This window comes from Phalacrocorax aristotelis, chromosome 16 (assembly GCF_949628215.1).
Source record: "Phalacrocorax aristotelis chromosome 16, bGulAri2.1, whole genome shotgun sequence".
NCBI classification, from domain to species: domain Eukaryota; kingdom Metazoa; phylum Chordata; class Aves; order Suliformes; family Phalacrocoracidae; genus Phalacrocorax; species Phalacrocorax aristotelis.
The window spans coordinates 5,615,221-5,642,694 of record NC_134291.1 but is presented as its reverse complement, the minus strand read 5'-3'; the positions used below and the strand labels follow the sequence as shown (position 1 = coordinate 5,642,694).

General features: G+C 47.3%; 2 protein-coding genes across 4 annotated transcripts in view; one reads left to right on the top strand and one right to left on the bottom strand.

Annotated features, from left to right (window-relative positions):
- The window catches only part of DNAH17 (dynein axonemal heavy chain 17), a 38,197-nt gene extending 30,298 nt beyond the window's left edge, over positions 1 to 7,899 (top strand). Inside the window, exons 70-80 of the mRNA XM_075111681.1 lie at positions 144 to 337; positions 468 to 616; positions 758 to 885; positions 1,753 to 1,980; positions 2,548 to 2,739; positions 3,433 to 3,612; positions 3,952 to 4,134; positions 5,392 to 5,574; positions 5,836 to 5,979; positions 6,509 to 6,734; positions 7,506 to 7,899. Of these exons, the coding sequence (XP_074967782.1) occupies positions 144 to 337; positions 468 to 616; positions 758 to 885; positions 1,753 to 1,980; positions 2,548 to 2,739; positions 3,433 to 3,612; positions 3,952 to 4,134; positions 5,392 to 5,574; positions 5,836 to 5,979; positions 6,509 to 6,734; positions 7,506 to 7,753 (2,055 nt within the window). The 3' untranslated portion in view covers positions 7,754 to 7,899. The remainder of the gene's footprint in view (positions 1 to 143; positions 338 to 467; positions 617 to 757; positions 886 to 1,752; positions 1,981 to 2,547; positions 2,740 to 3,432; positions 3,613 to 3,951; positions 4,135 to 5,391; positions 5,575 to 5,835; positions 5,980 to 6,508; positions 6,735 to 7,505) is intronic.
- Positions 6,047 to 26,897, bottom strand: PGS1 (phosphatidylglycerophosphate synthase 1). 3 transcript variants are annotated; one of them, XR_012663406.1, is made up of 11 exons: positions 26,710 to 26,897; positions 21,686 to 21,875; positions 20,547 to 20,624; positions 19,324 to 19,423; positions 18,460 to 18,649; positions 17,930 to 18,108; positions 16,467 to 17,000; positions 11,993 to 12,141; positions 9,508 to 9,650; positions 8,561 to 9,052; positions 6,047 to 7,687 (listed from the first exon to the last, which is right to left on the bottom strand). XR_012663406.1 is itself a non-coding variant. In XM_075111482.1 (10 exons), exons 1-9 carry the CDS (start codon positions 26,880 to 26,882, stop codon positions 9,531 to 9,533), a joined length of 1,713 nt encoding a protein of 570 aa, XP_074967583.1. In that variant the 5' UTR covers positions 26,883 to 26,897; the 3' UTR covers positions 6,047 to 7,687; positions 9,508 to 9,530. The 3 variants fall into 3 exon arrangements, 1 of the variants encoding a protein (XP_074967583.1); XR_012663405.1 differs by having other exon boundaries at positions 8,561 to 9,650; XM_075111482.1 differs by lacking the exon at positions 8,561 to 9,052.
- Positions 26,898 to 27,474: the final 577 nt, after the last annotated feature.

Sequence of the window (27,474 nt, the reverse complement as noted above, 5' to 3'; positions counted from 1 at the left end):
GGGCTGCAGGACCCCTCAGGGCCTGGCTGAGGCACAGTACCATCCCCATGTGCACACGGATCCAAGGGAAGCCCACAGCCTGGGGGTCCCTGAAGGCAAGCAGAGCCCAGGCGTGATTTATCCCATCTCTGCGGGACCTGAAGGTGCTCTCAGAAATGGAAGAGTTCAAGAACTTGGACAGCGACATTGAGGGCTCAGCAAAGCGATGGAAAAAGTTTGTGGAGTCTGAGGTGCCGGAGAAGGAGGTGTTCCCCAAGGAGTGGAAGAACAAGTCAGCCCTGCAGAAGCTGTGCATGCTGCGGTGCATGCGGCCGGACAGGATGACCTACGCCATCAGGTGCACCAGCGCCCACCCGGGGCACGCGGCACAGAGCCCTCCTGGCAAGAGCCTGGTGGCATTGCAACACCAGCTGTGCCCAGTGACTGCGTTTGTTCCTAACTCACATTATGGTTTTATTTTTCTTTAGGAACTTTGTGGAAGAGAAGATGGGGAGCAAGTTTGTGGAAGGAAGGAGTGTTGAGCTCTCCAAGGCATACAAGGAAAGCAGCCCCTCCATGCCCCTGTTCTTCATTCTCTCCCCTGGTGTTGACCCGCTTAAAGACGTGGAGGCTTTGGGTGAGCCGCTGCCCTCTCCTTGGCCAGCACCAGCCCACGATGGCTGGGTGCAGCGAATGGCCAGAGCTGCGCAGCCCTGTCTTCATACTAATACTAACAAAAAAGGTGTCTCACACTGTGGCGGTTTCCTCCTCTCCCCAGGCAGAAAGCTGAACTTCACCATTGACAATGGGAGGATCCACAACGTGTCACTGGGGCAGGGCCAGGAGGCCGTGGCAGAACGGGCCCTGGAGGTGGCGGCCACACAGGGGCACTGGGTCATCCTGCAGGTGGGTGGGAGGCACAGGAATGTACCATGAGGCACGCAGCCCTGCCAGCAACCAGGCACACTGGGATGCATCATGGGGTACACAGCCCTGCCAGACGCAGCTCAGGGTGTCCCCAGGCTCCCCCAGCCTCAGCATCGCTATTGACACTAAGGTGGCATCTGGGATGGCTGAAGCTCAGGGAGTGTCGGCAGCTGCTCCGCTCCCCCCATCCCCCAGCACTAGCTATCATGCGCAGTCTCGGTGCTCATCCCACGCCGCAGCTGGGTCCAGACTTGTCCTTGCTGTGGACAGAGGTGGGAGCAGGGAGGGGACGGGGGGCAGCAGCACCACCGGCAGCAGGAAGGTAGCACGCTGCCTTGAGCAGGGACAGCAGGATGGGCTCAGGGAAACAGGAGAGGCTGGAGGGGTGGAGCGCAATGCCCCTTGCTCCCTGCAGCGGGGCAGGGGGACACAGTACCAGCAGGTTAAGGGCTGGGGCATGATGGTCCCTTGCCCTCACTGCACTGCCATGGGCAAGGCAGGAGATAGGGGACATCCAGGACAGACAGACCTTTGGTGTGCACCAAACCTGCCAGCCTAGGCCAAGGGAACCAGAGAGGGGCCACAGCAACAGAGACTGGCGGCCAAAAGCGTGGGAGGCCTTCCAAAGAGGATGACAGCCCTGCAATAGGGGTGTGGTATTTTTCACGGTGTACCCTACGTGATGGCAGTGACACTGCCTGGGTTAGCTGGGTATCTGCAGACAAAGTGATGCTGTGTTGTGCTGCACCTGGTCTCTGTGGAGCCACAGTAGGAATCTGGGGAGGAACGAGTGATTCCTGAGGTTGCACTTCAGCCCAAGCAGTACAGGAGGGGTTCCTGTTGCAGAACATCCACCTCGTGGCCCGGTGGCTGGGCACACTGGAGAAGATGGTGGAGCAGTACAGCCTGGGCAGCCACGCCGATTACCGGGTGTTCATGAGTGCCGAGCCAGCCCCCAGCCCCGAGGCACACATCATCCCACAGGGACTGCTGGAAAACGCCATCAAAATCACCAACGAGCCGCCAACGGGCATGTATGCCAACCTGCACAAAGCCCTCGACCTGTTCACCCAGGTACCCTCGCCCCACCGTGGTCACGCTGTGCACAGACTGTTCCTTTCAACTGTTTTGAGTCCATGTATCTGACTCACCCCATCCCTGGGGTTTCACAGGCTCAGCATTTTCGGGGGCATCACTGCAGACACAGATGGTGCACCAGGAGCCAGCCCACACCCAGGCACGTCCTCGTGGGGTCGCCAGAGTCCCCATTTGCAGGACATGATTTAGGGGTAACCAGAGCTGCCTGAGGGTTCCCGAACCAGGGAGGGCACTGAATTCATGGTGCCTTTCCCACAGCTGGATGGCAAGCTGCTGCACCTTGGTGCCACAAAAAAGCTACCTTGACTGTCAGGGGTGGGGAGGGGTGTGGGGGTGTGTGGATTCCTAATTTTTTTATAAACAAATGAGTGCAAAAATTAACAAACTACAAAATCTTTAAAAGATAATTTTATACTTTTTTTTTTAATAAACAACATTCAGTTCTCCTTTGCCATCCGGTTAATTTTCTTCAGTAGAGGGACAGCTGATAGCGATATTCACTCATTCGCTTGCAAACCAACTCTCATTTTTATTCCACTGCAGGACACGTTAGAGATGTGCAGCAAAGAAATCGAGTTCAAATGCGTGCTGTTTGCGCTCTGTTACTTCCACGCGGTGGTGGCTGAGCGGCGCAAGTTTGGCACTCAGGGCTGGAACAGATCTTACCCCTTCAACAACGGCGACCTGACCATATCAATTAATGTCCTGTACAACTATTTGGAGGCAAACCCCAAGGTAAGGGGCTCACCAAGTGACCATACCTCAGCACAGTGCACACTATGACAATCAACCTTCTGTAAAAAATTCATCAGTTTGCTCCACAAATGCCTTCTTCGAGAAACACGGCCTTGCCAGCAGTTCTTCCCCTACTCCCCAGTGAGCTGCACGCACTCTGGCAGGTGAAGGTACAGAGTCCTCAGCGCGACTGAGCTGGGTGGAAAGCGGGCGTTTAGCACCAGGCTGGGACAAGCGCCTGCTCTGGCCCATGCCTTGGTGCTTTGTTGGGTTGGGTTTTTTAAATTACTTTCCACCTAAAAGCAAAGCCTGACCCAGAAATGACGGTGCAATGAGTAAAATTGAGGTCTCACCCTTAGGAGAGTCGTGCTTTCACAACGTTGATCTGAATAAAGACCGGATGACAGGGGTTCAAAGTATGGACAGCTGTGTCCATACCAGGACAAGGTGAAATCTGTGGGCAAACACAAGAGACACCTGAGAGTAGGTCCCCTGTCTTTCTCCCTTCACTCTGTCACCGAGGCTCTGTGGGTCCAGGGTCTGTCACCTCCCTGGACACTGGACAGGTCAACCCAGGAGCCATTGCTCTGCTGCCCTGCAGCTCTACGGTCGTGCGCAGCTCCCCCAGGCAGCAGGGGACTTCTGGGAAGCCACAGAGGCTATAGAAACCCCACAGTGAGCCTCTCCTTGTAGGTACCGTGGGATGATCTCCGGTACCTCTTTGGTGAAATCATGTACGGGGGACATATAACAGACGACTGGGACCGCCGGCTGTGTCGGACTTACCTGAGCGAGTACATCCGTGCGGAGATGCTGGAAGGGGAAGTGTATTTAGCTCCAGGGTTTTTGATCCCTCCCAGCTTGGATTACAAGGTAAGAAAGTTCAACGTTGCAATTTGCTGTGGGAAACCACCACTCTGGATAAATGCACACTAGTCAGCGTTCCCTCATGCTAACCAAGGGGGAACGTAGGGAAAAAATAGTTTCAATCCTGTGGAAATATGCAGAATAGCTGCAAAAATAATTCCTGTGGCTGGGGTGGTAAGGGAAAAACTTAGGTAAGACATGAGTAAAAAATCATCTTGAATAAGCGACTCCAGCTAGCTGTGAAGCACCACCAAAAAGCAATTGCATATTTTCAAGGCTGAAGCAAAGCTCATGCTCCTTTGTACGTATCTGCTAAACCAATGTCAGCACCTGCCCTGTGCTTAGGGTTACCACGAGTACATCGATGACAACCTGCCACCGGAGAGCCCCTACTTGTATGGCCTTCACCCCAATGCAGAAATTGGCTTCCTGACCGTCACTTCAGACAGGCTTTTTCGGACAGTTTTGGAAATGCAGCCCAAAGAATCAGATGCTGGAGGGGGATCAGGTGTCTCCCGAGAGGAAAAGGCAAGTAAAGTTTCTGCCTCTTTACAGTAAACAATGACAATTCAGAGGCCAGATGGGGAAGACAGATATGGGCCCACACAAAACGTACAGGAGAATACGACCTGTAATAACAACTGATTTCTCACCAGTGCAAGACAGTACAGAGATGGGATTCTAGCCCAGTACCCAATGCTACAAGCTGTCAGCCTGGAAAAGGGGGAGCTGCTAGCGCAGAGCTCACAAGAAATGCTGCAGTCTCTGCTCTGCTGGACACTCCTGTCAAGTTTTTATTTAAGTATATTTGCACTCGTTTTCTCTGGGACCAGGCCCTCCTTTCCATTTCCATAACTTTGCCAGTCTTTGGCACTAGTAATGTAATGGAACACGAGCAAACGCTTCACCGCTCTACAGCTGCTGAGAAGGCAGGATGGGCACTGCAGCCCAGGGCAAAGTACTGACCACGGCCGCCTGTTTGTCCCTGTCCCATCTGCAGCTCCCTTCCCTTTTCCCTGCTCTTGCATCAGTCTAGATCCCAGGCAGGCAGGCACCTAGTCACACGGATCATAAGACCGTTAGCTGCTCTCCTCCAGCATCTCTGAGAAACCCAGAGGGTGAAGAGAAGGGGCTAAAATGCTGCCCGGGCAGTTTCTTTGTGTTCGCTCCATCTGAACACGTGGTGTGGTTACAAAAGTCAGCAGCGCTGAGAAAGGTTACTCTTTGATGGGGTCGAGATGCGCCAGTGGCAAAACATGGCTCACATGCTGCGTTCTCAGCAGATGGAGCAAGCTTAGTAATTTCCATTCATAATGGCAACTACTAAAAATACAGATTTTTTTCTTTTTTTAAAAGAAAAAAGTCTTCCTCCTGACTCCCTGGATTTTACACTTGAATTTCACAGCCTCTGTGGCTTCAGTTCTTGGCTATCGAAAAAGCTGCAGCTTTTTAAGCTTTTTAAGCTCCAAAAGCAGTTAATTACAGAATAGAGTATTAGTAACAGAGGACAAAGCACAAGAAAACACAAAGGCAGAAAAAAATCATCTTACTAAGTTGATTAACTGTTAACACACAGCATTTTTCCTTAGGTAAGAGCAGTTCTATAGCATATTTGCCCACAGAGGTTGTGGAGTCCCTTCCCTGAAGACATTCAAAACCCACCTGGATGCGTTCCTGTGCCCCCTGCTCTGGCTGTGCCTGCTCAAGCAGAGGGGTTGGACAAGGTGATCACCAGACGGCCCTTCCAGCCCCCACCAGTCTGTGATTCTGTGATAATCTTTCCAGGTGAAGTCAGTCCTAGATGAGATAATTGAGAGGCTGCCAGAGCCATTCAACATGGTGGAGATAATGGCAAAAGCAGTGGACAAGACCCCCTATGTTGTAGTTGCCTTCCAGGAATGTGAAAGAATGAACATCTTGACCCATGAAATCAGGCGCTCTTTGAAAGAGTTAGACTTGGGACTAAAGGTATGCATTAGGTAGATGCCTAGAAAGCACCCCTCCCTGCCAAATAATTTCCCATGATTTGCAAATGGCTGTTGCTGGTTTTGAACCTTGTCTTGTACAAAGCGCTTGGCTACCTCTGCTCGCGTGTTTCCACATCCCACTGTGCTGGGTACAGCCAGACAGCACCAGCCTCCTGTTTCATTATAAGTTTGAGACCAAATACTTCCATCAGCCTTGCTTTCTTCAGATAAAACTGCCCAGACTTTCCTCTTTTTTTCAAAGGGAGAGCTAACGATTACATCAGATATGGAAGAGCTGGCAAACGCTCTCTTCTACGACAGTGTCCCTGAATCCTGGACACGTTATGCCTACCCCTCTCTTCTTAGCTTGGGAGCCTGGTACGCAGACCTGCTCCTTCGGATTAGGGTGAGCAGATTTCTTGTGAAAGTTAAAGCTTAGGGAGCAAGCAGACCAAGAATGACCTCCATCAGTGTACAGTGGTTAACTGGTTTATTTTTCAATATTAATTTAAGCAGTTTGAAGTACCTGAAGTGGCCTGTTACCCCAAGGATGAGAGAAGTTTGAAAAGGGTTCGCCCTTAGAGTATATCACTATTTCAAAAGAACATTAGCTAACCCCATCATAACATTATGTCTCAGAAGAAAAAAAAAATATTTAATAAAACTATCTATTTAAAGTTTAGCTTTGTTAAAAAAAATAATAGCAGTATTTACTGCAATCAAATTAACTGTTTAAGTTTCACTGCTGCAGTGGAATCTGCTATTTGTTCATCACAGACCACCTCCATCCTACTCTCCCCATCTGGAAGATTACCTGAAGCTTGTGTTAGGCACAGTGAAGCATCAGCTTCTTGTCACATCATACCTCAAAGCAGTATTCTGCTGCTCAAAGGCCATGCTTCATGCTGAAGTATTTTGCTGATTTTATTTTCCAGGAACTAGAAGTCTGGACAACGGATTTTGTGCTGCCTGCAACAGTGTGGCTGGCAGGATTCTTCAATCCCCAGTCCTTCCTCACTGCTATCATGCAGTCCATGGCTAGAAAAAACGAATGGCCACTGGACAAGATGTGTCTTTCAGTGGAAGTCACCAAGAAAAACCATGAGGATATAACAGCTCCACCCAGAGAAGGCTCCTACGTGCATGGATTATTCATGGAAGGTAAAAGATGGCATCTTTTAGGAGGTGTTTCAGACACGGAGAAAGCCCAGTTCAGCCTTAAAAATTCTTGCAAACAGAGCAGGTGTTAGTACTCACTGGCTGCTTTGAACCTGTCCAGCTTTTGCAACAGCTCCAAGCAGCGGAGCCTTATTCCACGCTAATGTCAGAGACATGCCAGCTGAGGGCAGCACCCGTCCAGTTTACAAGCAAGAGTTTCACAAACCAGAAGCTGCTTTTTGGAAATTCAGACTGCATATCATGAACCTGAGGAGTGGCTGTCTGAAGCTACATGGTTCTACTGAATAAATATATTATGTTCTTATCTGATGTGGGAGTAAGACAAAACTAAAATAATTACTGTTAAAAACTAAGGGGGAATGAGATGGCAGTATCAGCAGAGCACCAAAGGGGTCCACTTAAACAGGAGCACAGAACAAAGGACAGCTATCATAGTTCCCACCACAGCCAAGTTCTACCTTCAGCTATGCAGCTTTCATGCAAACCCGTGCTGAAGGGATGAGTGGGGACGGAATTTATTTAGACATCCCACACACAGTAAGGCAAAATGCATTCATGAGTCACAGTGAGATGATTACATGTTAGCCCTAAAGACTACTACTACTACACCACGGCTACCCAACCTTCACACTCCACCCTCAGCTGTGCTACTAGAGCAACTCCTTCCCACCCATTAGTAGTTATGAAAACAGCCCCCTCTAAGTGAAAAAGCCACTGGGTAGCTGGCACCCTGACAATTTCATAATATTGCAGGTGCTCGATGGGACATCCCTTCTGGTGTGATCACAGACGCTCGACTGAAGGAGTTGACGCCCATGATGCCAGTCATCTTCATCAGAGCCATCCCTGTGGATCGCATGGACACCAAGAACGTCTATGAATGTCCTGTCTATAAGACACGGATGCGAGGTCCCACCTATGTCTGGACCTTTAACCTAAAGACAAAAGAGAAAGCCGCTAAGTGGATCCTCGCCGCTGTTGCTCTGCTCTTACAGTCCTAAACTTTAATGACTATGGAAAACAGCAAATTTTTTTACTTGAAGAAAAAAAAAAAAAGAAAAAAAGTTGTGTAACTTAGACTAAGTTTGGTTGTTCCAGAACTACTTCAGCAAAGTATCAATAAAAACAGTGCTGGAACTCCTGTCATGTGGAGACTGCTCTTACAGTACATGGAGTTTCTCATGACGGATACTGGTTTTACATTGGTGGTTTCTGATAAAGTGCTGGTTGAGAGCCAGACCCCCAAAGGCCGCCAAACAGAACAATTGCATGTAACTACCCGGATTCTTTTCCTTCTCATAGCTCTCTGTCTTTCCACAGCTATTTGTTTCATAGCTTAGTGCTAACTGTGAGCAGAAGTTCATCAAGCCGTCTGCACAACACATTCCTGCATGGAAGCGTGTATCTGTTTAGACCAGATGGAAGAAGAAAGGTACAGATTTGGCCCAGTTCACCAACACGTCAACCTGTACAACCCAAAAAGTCCAGCCACAAACAAATCAATCTCTGAAGTATATTTCTTTCTATTTCTAGGTTATAGAGTCCCTTTATTTCTCAACAAATAATTTGTATCAGCAGTAACACCTATTAGCGTGATTAGATCTGCTCTGGCCACCACACGGAAGCCAGTGCCTGTCCCTTTAGCACCAAAATTCCACCCCATGAAATATCTGAACAATTAGTTCTAAAATACAGTTGCACAAAACTTCCCTCACAGCTAGTTGTAAGAAAAGCCACAAGCGGAGGCAAGTAGAGCTGCTTATTTCTTTATAAATTTAGAATAAATTACTGTTAAGCTTTACACTTACCTTCAAGCCTTTTCAGGTGCCAGAAATCCCTTTTGATGGCAATACAAGGTCAGAACAGACTGCACATACTCCACCAGTGAAACTCACAGGTTCAAAAAGCTTAAAGCCTGAGCTCTAACATTTTTTTTTATCTGGCTTCCCAACCAACTTCTTTGCAGGACACGTGTTACGGTTCAAGCCTCCCACTTTCAGCAAATAACATCCAAAAATCACATTAGCACCAAAAGTCCTCTCATGCCCTCTCCACAGTTCATGAAAGACACTCGTAACACATCTTAACATGAAGGAGCCAGATATACAACCCCAGAGATGGAGGCCATATATATGTAAATAAAACGGGTGTGTGAACATTCCCCATCAAGGGCACACACTTAAGTCCCAACTGCATGGACTAGGTGCGCAGCACAGGAAAAAGAAATCTAAGAGCGATTCCATGAAGCTCAGAGGGGCTCCAGTTACTGGGCAGTCAAACAGCCAGGCAAATCCAGGACACTGTACGAAGCAGAAAAGCAAAAACAACTGCCCCTGTTAACCAACATCTACAAGGTGAAAGCAAAGTGCTGATCAGATAAAAAGAAGACAGAACATTTTAAATATTCCAACAATGTTTTCTATTAGCTGGTCAAGATAAAATAAACAGTCTCTCTCCACAAAACTCTGGAAGGGACAGTTCAGAAATTGAAGTTTTATTTCTATGTATGGGAAATACCCTTGTATGGGTTCTCTTTCATTGACCCTTCCATAAATTCTAGTAGCCGAAACCCGGTACAGGCCTTGAGCAATGATTCCAGTCAGTGGCAAGTACCCCAGAAGGAGAGAGATGTCTGTTTTTTCCCCCCACATCATCTATGTTTCCATCATCTATTTCTTCCACATGACAGAGTACTGCGCTTATTAACTGCAGTCAGGGCAACATAAATTCCCCATAAGAACAGCAGAACACTCACGCAAAGCGGCAACTTTTCTTCTTTCAAAAGAAATTCTTGATCAGAGGAGTTACCAGCTTCACCCACAGTTTCACGTAACGATTTGGCTGCTCAAATGTTGATGATGAGACTACACCTGAGCAGAGGTAAAGCTGCTCCTGTTCCTATAAAGGGAAATAAACATCATCCCAGTAAATCTTAAGTGTTAGGTTATATAATGCCCTTTAACAAAAGCAAATTCTCAGATAAATCTGGCTATGGATCCTGCCAAAAGGATGCATCATTTCTCCCACAAGCCTGAACATAAGAGTCTCATTCCATGCGGCACAACTCACTAAGCACCTGAACCACCAAGGAGCTAGCACAGGATCTGTCCTTCACACCCGCCTGCCACAGCATTCCACCTTTTGATGACTATCAGTGCGCTCAGTAACCGAACCCAAAGATTTAGCAATTTAAACTCTACAAAGAGCAAAGGTAGAAGGTTTTGCCTTATTGAGCCCCACAGTTGCAAGAGATCTAAGCTTCAGTTTCAGAAAAATCCTAAATCCCTCCCTGTAATTGCCAGAAAAGGAAACCTTACCATAATCTCAAGAGACTGGCTTACAAAGCTCTTTCTAGACATAGCTCAAGCACTGTGTTTTCAAATGAATATGCAGTCATGATTTTCAACTAAATTACCAGAAACACTTAGCCTTCTCCAGCGTGTACACAATACTGCTGAAGGAGGAAATGAACCATCGTGATGATAATACACGCTCACATTGCATGTGAAAGCAGCTGTTTGACCAAAGGTAGAAGTGGTTTTCTTATCAAAGCCACTCAAGTTTCTAGATTTGCAGGCAAACAAGGATCAGACCATCTACTGTAAGCCTGTTCATAATCTTTTTTTCATTAACTAAGCTGTTACAAACAGAATATATTCTGCACTGTTTAAATTCAGGGTGGAACAGGGAAGCAGGAACAAAGCATTGGAAAGTAACACCAAAAAGATGAAACATCAACAGAAGGAAGACATTTGTGTGCCAAATCAGTCTAATTTTAGAAGCCCAAAATGCTCCAAGGGCTACAGTCAGCCCTGCTATGAAGATTCTGCACCATGGTCATCTTATACAGTGAGGTTGATCACTGGAAGCAAGATTATTTATCTGAATTGAAGTGCAGTTCATTCAGTGGAGCATCCAAAGATACCCAGACTACTCAAATTTCTACCCAAATCTCATCACACATTTTTAAAATGGAACTGAATGTTACATAGGCAAAGTGATTTCATGGCAGCATACCAGTAATGTATTAAGTCTTCTAAACAAAGATCACAGAACAGTAAACAAACAGCCAACCTCAAAATCAGCTTCCAGCAAATGGGAATGGTTTAAAGCCCTTTAAATTAGATCACTGCAGCACTGTTTGAGAAAATTCCTTTGTCACATTTTCATTGATTCTCCCCTTCCATTAGAAACAAGTAGAGGCAAGATATGAATTGAAATATTCAAGCAACTCTTCCAGTAATAGAATTGTTTTTGATTAGATATACTCTGACTCATTCTGTGGAAGAGCCCTGATGCAAGAGGGCAATTCCCATTGATCTTGAAGAGAACTGTGCCTCCCTATGCCAGGACTTGGCTTAACAGAATACATTTTTGAGATGCCCGAGTCACACACAGAAGCACCAAACCAATTTGCTTTGTATCAGAGCACTACATGAGAAATTATTTGGGACACTCTCAGTTCCAGCAGAAGATTCAGAGTCCAGACAGCTTAAGAACCAGACAGGGTTTAGAGAAGCAGCAAAGTGCTGAGCAGTCCAAGCTGCCTAATTAAAAACAACAAACAAACAATAAAACTGGACGCTGAACATTAAACCACGGAAAAATGTCTGTGTCAGGATTATATAACATCATATTAATGACTGCATCATGTCATATAACTTCATGGGCAATCCAACCAGCCCAGACACCCTCCTCTTCTAGAAACTACGCTAAGATCCCCTGCCTTTGTTTACCTCCACAGCCTGTGGGCAGCCACCCAAAATCTGACTGATTGGCGTTTATATTCCTACAAAGGATTTCCCAGACACCTGAGAAGCAAAACCCTCCAGAAGTCCAAGATCAGCAATTCAATGGGCCTGAACTCATTATCCTAGAGCACAGTGCAACCTTGGCAATGCCCAGATACTGGGGATAAGGCCCAAGAACATGCTGTGTGATCAGCAAGCAGGAGAGCCAGCAGATCCTCCCTCAGCATCCAGTGCCTGAGCACTCCTGATACTCGAGTTCACCGGGGACACATGTTCTTTCCCGTTATGGCCTTCATTTCCCAGAAGCAGGCACTTGCAGCAGGCATCTCATCAATAGTCACTTAACTGACAGCTCCTTGAGACTTCCTATGCCCAAGAAGGTTTTGAATTATTGTAGCTGTAGGTTTTTATTGCAACTGCGTCATCAGCATTCCCTATCTGACCAAGAAGCACAACATCCATGTTATCTCCCCATAACCAGCCACTTACCTGATGAAGTTGCTGCTGCAAAGCTTTATTTTCTGTCACTATTGCAACCTGAGCTTCCAAGTCACGATGAACTGATCGATATCCGAAATTAGGAGAGCCAATCAGAGTTAGGCAGGGAAGATCGCTTCCAGCCAGGTACAGCCAGAGGCCTGCAGGAAAATCAAAAGAAAGGAAATGTGGCAGACAAAGGAAATGACTGGGGTAGCCTCAAACAATCACTTCACTTAAAAGAAATGAATTAAACATGTTAGATTACAGTAACTATAAAAGATCACGACACAAAGCAAGCCTCCTTGCAGATGGTCTAGCATGTCTTGTAAAGCCTCATATGAATCTTGGGGTACCCTTGCACAGCTTGCATTGTCCAAACTCGTGGGTTCTTAACAGGGGGGCTGCAGCATAGTCAGTGCCATCCCAGGGACATGTTCTTAAGAATATAAATACACTCATGAAGGACCCCCAAAATAATCCAGAATTAGTCAATATCATTAAGTTAGAGGTCATTTTGCACCATGGCATATCTCAGAAACACTGAAATAAGTCAAACAGTTTTTCAGTAAAGGAAAACCTATGCCAAGCAATGGAGCACTGGGCAGATACACCAGGCCTGGACCAGTCAGTCCAGAACTGGAAGCAGTGTAGTAGTGACTAATCCCTTTCCCAAGTCTACACAAGACAGTGACATGAAATGGCATCTCTCTGCTCTGACAGGTGAATTCACATGAAATAAAGACTCGTAAGAGAAGTACAAATTATTATACCTACTCACTTCCTGAGGAGCCACCCAAAGATGTAATCAAACTCTTGCCAGGGTGTAAGACTCTCAAGTCCACTCACCACTGCAGTTCACACACAGCTTTGCCAGTGCAACAACAAGAGCAAGCATGATACAACCCAGGACTGCTTTTTCAAGTGCAAGGTGGAAACACCATACTCGAGCACACCACTGTAGCATGGCAGAAAAGAACAGCTAGGGATGGAACAGGAGAGCCAGGACTATTGCCAAGTAGAGTCTATACAGCTGTCCTCTGTGTATAAACAGACCCAAGAAGTGTTTGCTCTCCACTTAGCAAGCCACAAGCACTTAGAACAGCCCTGGGCAGGTCCCTGATAGATGGCTTATCCCTACTGCAAGTCACACAAAGGCTACAACAAAGAAACTGTAGCATAAAAACCACCTAGTCCTTAAAATAGCAGCAGGTTTCCTAACTCAACCCCAGAGCAGTTCCAAGAATGCCTTGAGTAAGAAGCTGCCGATTCACCGCTGGTTCCTGTAACCTCCTCCCCGCCCCCACATCGCACACCCTCAGCAGCTTCACTGCCACTTTCAGTTACACATCCTGGCTCAGAGCTGGCACTGCCCATAACTCGGCAGCACGACCGACTCCTCCGCAGGCTCACCTTCGCCCACAGACGGAGAGGAGTGACAACGCAGGGTGCTCCGGGGGCTGCAAAAAGCACCCAGGTGTCACAAAGATTCAGCAAATTCTGCCTCCGAACAGGACGGCTGCCAGGGGCTGTGTGGTGCCCTGCCCAGCCACAGCACAGGGCTCTGGACAGTGGGCCAGAGCTCTGCCCAGGCAGCAGCTACAAGGAACAGGCTTCCTTGCTCTAAGCAGTCACGCAGCAGCCCTAAAGCCTTTATGGTGTCTCTGGCTTTATGGCCACCTGGCAGGATCTGCTCAAACAGTGACTCACCTTTCCAGAAAGGGGAAGCACAGTTTCCCAGCCACCATTCAATAGCAGAAATGCAGGTTTATCTCAGAGCAAACAGCCACCTGCCCGGCACTATGTCACCCGATGCTTGCATGGAAGGGACCCTAATCCTAAAGGATGTACCTGTGTCGCCACACCACCACACCCAGAAATGCAGCAGAAGATGGGTAGATGTGCGCTGCTACAGGTAGGCTTCATGATGTTACACCCAGGAAAGCCTCATTGCAAAGGTCTGCATTTCCTACTCACGCATGCATGATGGCTACGCAGCGCTCTGAACTGAGCTGCTACAACGGCACTTGCACCGAACGCACTTAGGACAGTCATAACCCTGGTGGGAATATACACTGTGGGAAGTCATGCATGAGGATACAAAATGTTTTAAGAGGCACTGGAAGGGTTTACAAAACACCACCCACAGCATTTGGTGTAAATCAGCTAGATCCTACAAGAAACTAAAGGGCATCTTTCGTCTTAGCCCAAAAAGGAAGTATTAACAGGCACTATCTACTGCTATGGATCTCACGTCCTCTTCCAGGAGCCAGGCTCTGTGTGCAACTGCCTTTCATCTGTCTCCAGGGTTTCCTCCGTTTCCCCCTTCTGCCCTGTACTCTCTTTCACACACACACACTACATGACTCCTGCAGAAGAAAACCCGGTGAATTAAACATGGGCCAAAGGGATCTTTGCATGCCAGAGAAGGGAGCTACAAATTGATACTTCCAGAGCACCAAAGAGGAAACAGAAAGAAGGCAACAAACACCTCTGACTGTCCCTCCTCCCAAGCATGGGAGTAGCTGAACTCTGACTCTTGTATCCCCCTCTCAAAGAGAACCCCACACAACAGATAGAGCCCAAAGCACTTCCACAAGAAGGCACAGCTGGCCCAAAAAGGGATTGACTGCCACGTGCACTTTGGTAGCTTTGAAAAGCAGCCCAAGCCTTCCGAACTCAATCCATGCCAAGCCACAAAATCCCACTCAGAGTCAGCAGTGCCCAGCAAGAGGAGGAACCTGTGAACCACAGATCACTTGAGCACGTGCTTCCTGGAAGACAGACCACACAGGACTTCCCAGCCAGGCAGGCACCTCCTCCAGGCTGCCTGGATTGAGATAAGGGTTTCACTGCACTAGAGCTGCTGATCTCACCACAGAAGAGGCACAACTCTCGTTAGAAAAGCTTGCAGTTTTGACACAGAGGCAGCCTAGTGTGTTTTCTTAAAGAAAAATAAAGAAAATACTCGTGTATTTTCTTTAGTCAAGAGAAGGCCTAGTCAGCAGCTTTCTCTCCCTTCCACCTCTGAACCTTCTTCTGAACAGCCCTGCAGGAAGCAGGGCAGATAGAGGCATTCCCACGATCATTAACAGCAAGTCTTCTTCAACAAACAACGGGAGAACAACTCCGGAACAGGCCCCGGAGCCCCAAGGGTTGCATCCTTCCAGCGTTCAGATCAGACAATGCAAACAATGGAAGTGCCCCTCAGCACACTGCAAGGCCGGCTGGGGAAACTTGCATGTTAATTAGCGCCAGACTGGGTACTGCTTACAGTAACAGAGTTGTCCTAGGGGACCGGTGAGCCATCACAGGAAGTGACACAGTGACGTGGTGCAGAGCTCTGCTTGCAGAAGATTAGAGTAACAGAAGATGCTGTGGAACATGGCAGAAATGTCTCAGCTCAGCCAAAGGCCATGCTTGACCAGGAGCCCAAGTCATTTTGTGAGGTGTTCCACTGCTGCACCTCCACATGGGAGGACCGTAAGAGTCTAGATATTTATCAAGTGTCACATGTATCAGACTTCTCAAAAAAAAAAAAAAAAGATCCTCAGTGAAGCAGACTTCCTAAGCTATTTGCATTAGTAAAATCTACTACTGAGCAATCAAATACTACTGCGTACAAAGGAGGAGAACATAACAGTCAAGGACTGCACTTTCTGGAAGGAAAATTCAGAGACAACCAGCAACAACCAGTCAAGGGAAAATATGCTTTGGTCAAGGTGGCATCAGGCTTCTGAAATTTGTACACAACCTGTCAAGCAAAAAAGGAAACTGGGATCTTCTGCAGAAGACCATAATAGCAGTATTAATTATTTTTGTTTATTATTAACTACATTTGTTAAGCAACATTCATTTCTCAGCAACTTCCCCTCCAGCTGCCTCCCACTTCCAGAATGCACATGGGTGCATTTATTCACTGTGCTGCACTTTCCCGTATGCTGTAAACAGAAGCTGGTACAAATTCCTCAACACCTGGATCATCCCCACAAAGACCAGCTGCCAAGAGAACACAGCGTCCAGGACCACTGGGGAGTCACCACTAGCGGTCTCCTTTCCTGCTTCTGCTGTAGATCCTGCCCTGGGGTCCCTGACACAGTCATCGCTTCTTGTTGCTGAAACTCGCAAAAGGGATACAAGAAACTGAATCACAACTGTTACTGCGATCATAAATACATCCAGATGCTTCCTTTTCTTTCACATCAAATTTCACATCAAGACAGTGCCTTACTGTCATCACTGGGACAATTCTTGTACAATCTCTGAGACTATCTTCGAATCAGGCAAGACATGGCTTTGCACGGTTGTCCCCAGCAATCCAAACCTTCCAGGTTTATGCAAGCAAGACGTTTAAACCTTGAATGAGTACTTTGGATGTTAAGTCTAGACTCGGCACCCAGCCATCCCCCCACTAGTTGCGCAATCCAAATACGCACAAGTCTCAAATGCCTTCTGAACAAGTCCTCTTGAGAAATGGACATCTTACCTTTGGCATGGAAAGTCCACCCAGCCCTAGAGTACTCCTGCAGCTGGACCCTCTCCTGTTGATGAAGGTAGCAGACCTCACTGTAAAACTGGTGTTCAATGTAAACATAGGCAGCAGGGATGGCACCTGCCACCCCTTTGGCACCAAAAAACCCATTCACCTCCGGCGAGGCCAGAAGAATCCGATACTCAGCCCTAGTGCCCAGAATGAGGTCCATGTAAGCTTGTGTCAGGTTGAAGTAGCCTGTGGTAAGGTATATCCTGGCATCCCGTTCAGCCTCTGTCAGCAGCGTCTCTGTGACCATTTCATCTATTTGAATCCCAAAAGGTTTCATTTGGATTAAGGGATAGACCCAGGTGTCGGGTTCTGGTTTCAGACCCCCAGATGCTTGAGAGCCTTGCTGGGATAACAAGGAGCTGCCCTGCTGGCTGCTGTGGAAAGTCTTTGCATGAAGGAGTTCTTGCCGTGTCCTGGCAGAGTTGATCACCTCCATGACTCTTCGATTTGCTATCTCACAGTAAGCCATCTTGTCTCCTGCAGGAAAACCATAAGAGATTGTGTTTGAGACCTAAAGATACAGAGTTACACATCACCTATTAGGTAGCAGGTGAAGAAATACTGACAGGACACCAATATGAAAACAAAAATGAGCTAACACAAAGGCCACAGAACTTTCTTCCCTAAGTCTCAAAAGCAGATGTTTTAAGGTTAGCAAAGCTACATTACAGATGAAAAACATTCAGCTTTAAGAGTGGTAAGAAACTTGATGAGCAGCAGCTTGATAAAATCCACTGAGAAATTAAAAGACCAAGGCAAAGCTAAAATGGTAACCAAGAATGAACTGGAACATACAAAATAAACTACTGTCCACAGTCTAAGCTTACATCACACAGCAGTGCACAAGGCCAGAACAAAAACTTATGATGCAATAAGCCTGACAGGTAGATGTCCTTCTCTGCCCACTTCGACGCTTGTTTTCAGCCTTCCTAAGCCAATATTCACTTGATTCCCAGAATAGACTCAGCTACAAAATATTAATTACTAGAATAACAGTACATTCATGAAACTTTCAGAATAGGTACACACAGAACATTATAGACATTAATATCACAAACAGAAAGAACCTCTCAAGGAATTTAAGTTCTTGTTGAAGTCACAAGCAGCAGAATTATGAAGAAGCAATGAGACAGTTACAGAGGAACTTCTAGCCTTTGCACATTCTGCCAGATTAGCTGGTGATAGCCACTGTGCTAGGAACACTCCAACAGATCCAGTCTCAAAACTCTAGCAACCTTGATTTTAATAATGGATGGCACAGAAATGGGACAACCGGCAGTCTGTAAATGATGGTCAGACACTCAGCAGTTCACAAATGGATGGAGTTCAAGTCACCCTTAAACCCTGGCTGTCACTCCCCACCTCTGGATTGTATCATCCGACCAGCCAAGACAACTCCCTCCTACCTTGGTACGGGTGTACCATCCCCTCCATCATCTGAACTGTATCGTTTTGCTGTAACTGCAGAGACACATCTCCAATCGCATCCACTAGCTCCGTGAAGAAGTCTGCAATCTCTGGAGAATCCTGCAGGAGAACATAGCGGTCCTGACGATTGGTGAAGTACAAATCACTCAGGTTTGCGCTAGGAGAGAAAAAGAAGAGTTGAGTTCCAGAACAGAGCATAGGCATATGATCCTGAACACCCCAGACGAGGTTACAGATCTCATTCTGCATATAACTGGATTAAAGTACAAATTGGCCATTTCCTTTTGCATCATGAGAAATTTTTTTCCTTTTGAGAAAGACTCTTTCATATGAGAATCCCATGTGGAAGAGCTGTGGCTGCTCTTCCATCTCAGAAAAGCATTGATATGATCATTACAGAAACACCAGATGCAAATAATGAAGTTCAAACAACACTGGTAGCATGCATACCTTGCCTCAAAATCTCAGCTAAATGAACCACATAAGGGCCTGAAGAGGCAGGACTCACCCGCTGAGGATCACATTATCATCAAAGAGATAGACCTTGATGTGTTGCAGTCCAATGGTCTCATTAAAACGCTCTGGAATCAGGAGCCTGAGAAGTCCACGCAGGTTTGGGGTGTGGAAGAGGGATACGCGGACTTGCTCAGGAAACCGCTGTAGTAATGGAATTAGCATTGTTCGAGAATTCTTCCTACCTGGGAGACAAGGGGAGTTTCACACACAGGATCACACCAGACAGGGGATACATCATGGCATGGCACCACAGCTTCTCAGCTAGAAACTGGTTACAGGGTGAGCGCCCATCTTATCTGCTGGCACTTAACGTGTTTTCCCCTTCTTTTTTTTTAAATCACTTTCATTTGCACTATGTCATTATTGAAATCAACACCCAGAACTGTAAGTTCACTGATGAATGGGCCTTGGAAATGGTCACTGAGCATGTCTGACATCATTCAAGCTTCTTTATCAAGCCACGCCTAGTATTAGTTAACACATGCTACAAAGAGTCACCACAAAGGTTTCTGATTAAGTGTACTGCTACTTCCAACAATTCCCGCTTTCGTTTACAAATGAAAATATAACAGAGCATGATGGATAAAGGCAAATGCACTCACAAGTGAATTAAGCAAGTAAGCACAAGTTGCACAGAGCAGAGTTTGGCCCTTCTTGCTCCTACCACCTATTTTCAGAAGAAAAGCTGCTCAGCTTGAAAATTTTCTGGGAATAAGTAGTTCCTGGTACACAAAAGGCCAGTTTTGAAAGGTATAAGATTTAAGTAAGTAGGTCCAATTGGTCAAGAAAACCTCTCTCTGAAAAAAAGTTTATTCAGCCTAACTGTTTGAAGAAAGCAAAGCATTGTAATATCTACCCCGAGATCCCCTGGTGTAGTCAAGAAGAATGGAAACTCTGAGGTTAGACGATCCTTTTGCTTGCAGTGATTTCTCCAGAGTTTCTTCTAAGCAATCCACCTGCAGAGAGAGATTTCTCTACTCATTACAGAAAGCAAATAAAGCTTTACAAGGAAAGTATTCAGCAACCAGGAGGCCAGTGGCCATGAAAGCTTCCACACCCTAATACGAGTCTTTCCCACTCATGCAAAACACTGCTAGTTTAGACTTTGCATCCGTCAGACTGGCGCCCTACTCTATCAGCCTAAAGCAATACATGAAAGGGCATTGATTTTACATGCGCACATTTTTCAAGCCTCTGAAGAGTAATTAATATTAGCAGAGAAAGTCCCAACATCATTCCCAAATCAGATTTGCATTACCAAAGAGAAACCTTCTTGGTAGGAGTTCATAAACGATGCAGAGGCAGTTTTATTCCTGAACTACAAACTTGTTTGTCACATGCAAATTCAAATCTTGTGTACAAGCCCAGACAGAGCCAGGCACAAAATCCTGTGCAGAACTCAGTCCACCTTTACCCTCCTGTGGAATTTGCATTCTAACATAAGAAACTGGCTAAGGACAGGCTTCTCCCTAAAGGTCTTAGATAATGCTTTTGTTTCCAGAAGGAAGGACAGGAAATAGAAAAGGTAAGCAACAAGAAGCAAAACTGACCTCTGTCTTAAATGCAGAGAGCTAATACTGCATCTGCATACTGTACTTGGAGGACAAAACATATGTAGAACTTCAATCATTTTCCAGAAAAATGTCAGAGGAAAAAAATTATCCATGATCCCACAGTTCTGTAAAAACCCTTTGAACACTATGCCAGTAACCTCTTACAGTCTGAAAGATCCAGGCTCATTATCCCATGAAAAAGTTCAGTAGTTCCATGGCTCTCTACTAGTCCTAAAACAGAAACTCCCTATGCCTCCCTTCCAAATCCCTCCCTCCCCCACCCCGTGTACAAGTACACAAGTACAGCCAGGAACCCTGAGAAAACTCTCAAGGAGAGGAGAGTAAAGTGTAATGTGTGTAAAATGTAAAGTGAATCCCTGTGTAAGAGTTTTGACGACATTACAAGCTCACAAACTGCACGTCACATACACAGCTTGCACCTGAAGGAACAGGATGCTTTTTGCAAAGGCAGGCCTTTTCTTTCTGCGTTCACTTTTTCCCCTTCCCAAACCCTTTCTGCACTCACCAGCTCCTGTTCAAGGAGCCCTGTTCCCAGGTATAGCGAAGCCATCACCACTCGCTGCTTGGCTGTTTTTATTTGTACCTGGAAGTAGCAGAAAATAAGTTCAGTTTCATCCTCGGTCTCTATGATCACTAGGAGTTAATGATCCAGACCACAGAAGAGCTGTGGTTCTCCCAAGGAGAATCACTTTAGCCAAATCATAGCATTGGCTGCCTTTGCCTCGTAGAAGGAAAGGCACAAAGATAACACACTGATAGCAAAGATGTAAAACACACACGTCTTTACAGAGCAACATCAGCACCATTGCTGCATCCAAAAATCAAGGAAGAAATCAATGCTTTCTGGAAAACTGAGGAACACATTCCTCGCAGCTAAAATTATTACATACAAAAGCAGTTACCACGCCGTAGCTGCTACATTGGGATTGTATCAGCACTGGCAATCCCAGCTTTCACTCTGCAACTGCTTTAATCCTTTGTATCCCATCCTGTGAACTAGCTAGACCCTAAAGACCATTGCTTACAGAGGTCTTCTCCTTTCCTCTGTGCTCACCACTGACACCGCAGGGGGTGGTAGCTGCTGCCTTCATGGCCCTCCCAACCCTTCTTTTCCAACAGCTTACCATGGCAATCTAAGACCATGTTTCAATTCTAGAACTTGCTTTAAATATGCATTGTGAAAAAACTGAGTTAAACAAAGAAATTCTCACCTCAGCCCTACTACTTAAGAGATGAAGTATTACAGGATTCACACTGTAACGACCTAAGAGACCACTGGGAGAGATTGAGGGAGCTGTGTTTGTTTTGTATTGCAAAGAGGAGACTGGGGGGTGATCTAATAGCAGCCTGCAACTACTTTTAGAGCAGTTACAAAAATGACGGAGCCAAACTCTTCTTGGTAGTTACAGCTGTGCAGCAGCCACAGCCAGCTTTGGAAAGTTCAGGCCTGACACCAGAAAAAAGCCTGTAAACTACTTAGACGGTGCGGTACTGGAACTGCTTACCCAGAGGCAGAACCTCCATCCCCAGCTGTTTTCAAGACTCAGCTAGACAAAGCCTGCCTGACCTGATCTAGCTAACTGACAACAATCCTGTTTCAAGAAGAGGCTGGACCATTCCCACAACTTGGAACCCACAACTCACCTTCAAGAGTTCATAGAATTCAGCTGGGGATGAAAGCACCTTGACATGCGAGCTGCAAATCCCAAACTCTGGAACCAGATTCCTGATCCACTGGAACCTGTGTGCTCCTTCTGGACAAAGGGAGCAAGGTGGGGCTGTGATCACAGGAACAGGAGGGGTGAGCAATGGGGCGAGAAGAAGCCATGACGATCTGTGAAAAGAAAGATCAAGAAATTCTGTATGACGGAGCTTTTGCTTCCCACAAACAACCTCCAAGAAGGTAAAGAAAGAGCTGCAGCTAGGGCCAATACATTGTCAGGATCTACAATGGCAAGAATGCCTTTCCTTTTCCATAACCCCAGCTGAATCACCAAAGCCAAATCTAGAAATAGAAGAACACAAGAAAAAGGTGGAAAAACAGATCTTGACATCATCAGCTCCTTCCCCTAACTGGCAGGGGAGATAAGGGGAAACCAACTCTTTCATCAGAACAAGAACGCAGGATAGGAAACAGGCTGGAAGCTGAAGAAACTGAGTATGTGAATCCCAAACACTCACAGATCAGATGTCTGGTGATACCACTGTGGTACCAGCTATCCTTGTAATCAGTCACTTCTGAATTGCCTTTATCACGCGTGTGTCAGCTTTGCCATGGCCAACAGTCACTTTCACATCTAGCTTAGTTCTCAGCTGGGCTAAAGATTAGTTGTTTCTATTTCAGGTAGAGACATTTTAAAAATAATGCTACTCAAAGTTTTTCAACAAAATGGAAAAATGCCTCAACCCCTCAAACTTATTAAAAAAAATAAAATTTACAACTCGCAAAGTGCCTGAGCGCAAGTACTAGCAAAAGCAATGAAGTCATAGCACAAGAGCAACGTACCAGAGGATCGAGTGTGTTTCAACAGATACGAGCCAAGAACCGCAACTGTGAAACATTAAGTAGCCCTCTACGATGACGCCACTTGTGTTCTGCACAAGTACTAAAAGAAGGTCAAGACTTCTCTTACAAACTTCAAAGTAACTGTAAGGGAAATAGCAGGAAGCTCATTCTTTAAAAAGAAATTTCAGAACAAATTTAATTCCTTTGAAGTCGCTTAGGGAAGAAACCAAGTTACTGCTAACAGTCATGCTTCGGGGAGCGACAAGAAGCAAATAGCATCTTTTCTTCCCTGGAGACTTATCATGCAAATTCATCAAGTCATACAATAACCTCTGGTAGGATTTGTCCACATGACAAAACCACATTTCAGCACAATTAGCAGCAGCAACTCCCATGAGATCCAGGAATCGACAAGCAAGGGACTGAACTACATCCCCAAACCGGACAGAAAACATTCTGGTCTGCAAATCCTACTTGCAGGAGTCAGACTCACTGTCAGGACAGAACCAAGGCAGCTGGTCTTATCCCAGAGGAACGCCAGGTCCCTCAGGCCAACAGGCAGCCACCATCTTGTGACCCATCCTGATGCGTTCTGCCACCGCCACATACCAAGAAGAAACTGGATTATGACCTTTACCAGAATTTCTCATGGGGAACTTTTAGGTTTTACCACAATCCAAAGCCCAAATGACCACAGATTCCAGGAAGATGATTTCACTCATTTGCTTCATGATAAAACACTGGATCTTCACAAGGTTTCCGAACACCCTTACGCAGAAGCCAGTTTGCAGTTCTGTTTCCTGGAAAATCCACTAGTTTGTCACTGACTATTCATCGCAACATAAAACTGACTCAATTTGTGCAAGAATTCCTAGGATGGTGTTTTTCAACAGATCATGTGGACCCAGCTCAGACTTGACACCCAGAATAGATTACCAACACAGGCTGTTAAAAACAACAGGAATATTCCATAGAAGATGTTTACACACACAAAAAAAAAAAAAAAAGAATCAAAGCAGAAAAGAAATACAAGAAATACTGGTTTTCAAGCACATTCTAGTCGATCTTTACAGAATCGGAGCAGGACATTTGTGCATCTTTGCTCAACTCCTGTCTCAAGGCACAGACTACATACTGGGAACGGAGACCGCCTGCTACGTTACCGCCAAGCGAGCACAGCAAACAGCAAGGAAAACCGAGCTACGTGAATTCAGACTAGCATCCAAAAATAGGGTGTGTTTTGTAAAAAAAAAAAAAAAAAAAAAAACCACAAAATGCATGACTTGCAGAGCAATAACAAAGTCAGGGCTATAACCCAGCCCCACAGATTGCAAATTATGGTCTCCAGAATTATTCCCACTGAGGTAACAGTGGCAAATTTTATGCATTTTATAATAACAATTAATCAGCAAGAGGAGATAAATATTTTCCTTATTATTCCATCCATCAGTCCTGGCCAATTATACTTCCAAAAGCCAGCACAGTGGCTGAAAAGCCACTTTCCAGAAACATGATTCCAAGAAGCCATTTTCTGGCAGAGTATGAAAACTGCAGGTTAAACTGCATCCTCGCTCTACGTAGCTGAACATTAGGTTCATGGATTGATGAGGCACTCTTCAGGCAGTCCTTTCCCAGTGCTGCTGAGGGAGTAAAATCGATCTGCGTCACAAGTATTATTTGCTTTGAGCCTTCACATTAATTCCATGCATGCATTGATATCCACTAATTCTATACTCTGGATTTTTTACACCCTATGCAATTTAGAGTATATCTACAGCATTTTAATCCAAAGCTGAAATTTTAGAACTTATTTAGCATTGAGAGCCTAAGGCTTTTATAATTATCAAATAAATCAGTATTTTGCTCCAGCCAATAGTAATAATGGCACAGCAACTGTCTACTGAAGTGGCAGCTTCTACCCACCGGTGACTGAAAATAGCTGAGGCGCTCCCCCCCCCAATGTATGACACAATCCTTTCAACTGTACGCACACAACAGTCAGAAACCATGTAACATTATGAAGAAATAATGAAAATTCCATACTTCGACAAACCAGCTTTCAGAGAAACAGAAAATGGGGCAGGAGGGGAGCCCTTCCCATGTACTCCACATCATCAGGTTAACCAGAAAGAGAAAACAGAAGTAAAAGGAACCACCTCAAATCTTTTCTGCATAAAAAGTTGACCCTAAAAATAAATGAGGGATTTTTTGTGTGTGTTCTATTTTTAAAAATTGTGGTTTTGGTACACAAACTCATGATGGAGCTGAAACACTCTTATTCACTGTAAAACCTCATCTGCAGAACCAGAGGTGAAGTGAAACGACAGGATACGGCGCCGTCCTTTCACCCACGCACACGTCACTGCACAGGGGGATCTACAAATTACTTGTCTTTGAATTCAGTTGCCTCTTTCCAGGGCTCAGTCTAGTAATTTATCTACGCTAAAAAGCACTGATGAAACCAAAAGACAAGTTTTAAAATAATTTCTTTGGCTTAACCAGGAACAGACAGCAGAACACAGGCTAACACAGGGCTCTGAGACAACAGCAAGGATGAGCGCAGCACATCTGCTGCCCGGGGGGGAAAGGAGAGTGAAGACACGCCGTGACAGGAGAGGTGCCACCCTTACAAAAATAACTTTAGCTTGCCCAGAAGATTGTGTCAGGCACTGTACTAACTAAAACAAAACACGGAATCCTTCTAGTGCTCTCTTACCAAGTACAGTGCAAAGTGACGCCCAAAGAATAGGGGGGAAAGCCTTTTTTTGAAAGACTTCTTCAAAGCATTTTGTTTGATCACTTCTGAACCCAGGATGAGGTTCTACAGAAAGACAATCACCTCTGGTTTTTTTAATGTTTTCTTTTTAGCATGAATTGTACTCCTGATAGCACCAGCCCACAATAGGAGCAGCAGTAGCGAAACTAAGGCAGCCGTGCAGTAGCAAAAATAAGGAGAGGAGAAGCTGTTCAGGGGAGCGCAGTTGCAGAAAGACTGATGGGAGGAACCACAGCCTGCGGCTGCGACTGTGCATTCCCTTTAGCACGTCACACAGCCAGTCTGGCACCGAGAAGGGGAGGTCTACCTCCCCACAGCCATGCCTTCCCCATCCCTCTCACTCCCTAGGGAAGGAGAGAGAGGAAAGGGAGAGCTTGGGCAATTTTCTGAGGTCAGCTCCTGGATCCTGCTCACTGCGCAGCTGCCCAAGGTAGACATCAGGAATGAGCCATGGGAAGAAGGTCCACTCTTTCCCACAGCAGCCCACTCAGATCTGTTTAGAAGGACGTTGAAAACACGCTCTGCACATGGTTTGATAATTCACCTGCTCCAGCATATCAGCGACTGCCGCTGCAAGGAGCGGCCCTCTTCCCCAGTCACCTCTCTCGTGCCAGACACAGCCCCAGCACAGGCAGGACTGAGACCTGTTCTCATCTCTTTTTCTGACAGGGAGTGGGGGGGAATTCCACCTTCCACAGACAACCCCCAGTCCAGGCAAGTTGTGCCTAACAGCTAAACCCCAGCCAGTGCTGCTCCAGAGACTGACCAGCACTTGTGATAGCCGAGGAGGAGAGCTATCCCTAGCAGATGAGTAATATGGTTTAGCACCTGAAAGACATCAGTAAAGTACACAAAAAAGAAGGAAATACAGTACACCTCTTGTCCTAAGGGCAAACAGCTAGGGCAGACTGATAGCCTAAAACAAGCTTAAGTAGCAGAACTAGCCTCGAGCCTAACCCTAAGCCTAACCAGCCTTTTCAGTAGCTGATTCACTGTAGAAAACAGCAACCGCTTCTGCGGAACCGCGCAGCCCGGGGGAGGCCGGGGGTCCCTTGCCGGCAGGGCCGTCACTTCCCGCACCTCCGCAGCGTTTCTAACGGTTCGGTCGGGCACACGCGGAGCAGAAACCCCCGGGAAGCACCGTACCGAGAAAGGGGAAGCGGCGAGCGAGAGGGCAGCGGCGCTTCCCGCCCGGGCATTCCCGGATAACGCAAGACCCGACACCGAAGGCGGCCGAGGGCTCCCGCCGGGGCCCGGGGGAGGCGGCCCGCCCGCAGACACGGGACCGGGAGCGGGGCCTCTCGCCCGCCGCGGCGGGAGGAGCCCAGCTGGGCTCGGCTTAGCTGGGCTTAGCCCAACTCAGCTAGGCTCGGCTCGACTCCTTACCTGCGGGCGCGGCGGTCGCGGCCCCGGGACAGGCGGTCGGAGAGGCGACCGAGCAGCGCGGCCAGGCCCAGGCGGCCCCGCGGTAGCCAGGCCGACAACCGCCGCCACAGCGCCGCGCCCCCCGCCGCCGCCGCCATCAGCACCGAGCGCCTTCCGCTTCCGCCCGTTGCCATGGCGACGTACCCGGGTTTCCCCCCGCTTCCGCTTCCGTTCTGCAGCTGCCACCGGCCGCCCGGATCCCCCTCCCCCCCCGGCGGGTCCCCCCCCCCGGCCCCTATCCTGGCCCGGTCCGGCGGGCAGACTCGGCGTCCGCAGCGATTCACTGCGGTTCAGCCCGGCCTGCGAGCGGCCGCCGGTCCCCGCTGAGCGCAGAGCCCCCGGTGGCGGCGTGGAGAGGCCACTCCAAATGCCAACGCCGCTGCTGGCGGGGCCGGAGGGCGCGGAGGGGGGTTCCTCGGGAAAGGCTCGCTGTCCGGCAGTGCCGGGCCGGGGGCTCCCCCTGGCCCACGCACACGCAGGACGGCTTTACACGCGCCTCCGGGCACACGCGGGAAGCTGCAGCCCAAACACCGGGAATTTCATCGCCGTCCCGACAGTTACACGCACACACACACGCCCCTTCTTGGCGAACGGCTTCTACGGGAAGGACACGGCTCCTTCCCACGGCGGGATGGGCGCTTGCCGCCCCCGCTGCCCGCCCTGGCAGCCCCCCCCCGCCCACCCCGGAGGGGGAATGGGGAAGCGTTTGTTCTACGGTCACGGAGG

Bases quoted from the DNA above. Each gene is read 5' to 3' on its own strand.
- PGS1 (XM_075111482.1), bottom strand. From the start codon at position 26,882: ATGGCAACGGGCGGAAGCGGAAGGCGCTCGGTGCTGATGGCGGCGGCG. The intron at 21,876-26,709 runs GTAAGGAGTCGA...TTCTTTTCACAG, and splicing joins CGCGACCGCCGCGCCCGCAG to ATCGTCATGGCTTCTTCTCG. The intron at 18,109-18,459 runs GTGAGTCCTGCC...TTTCTCTCCTAG, and splicing joins GATAATGTGATCCTCAGCGG to CGCAAACCTGAGTGATTTGT.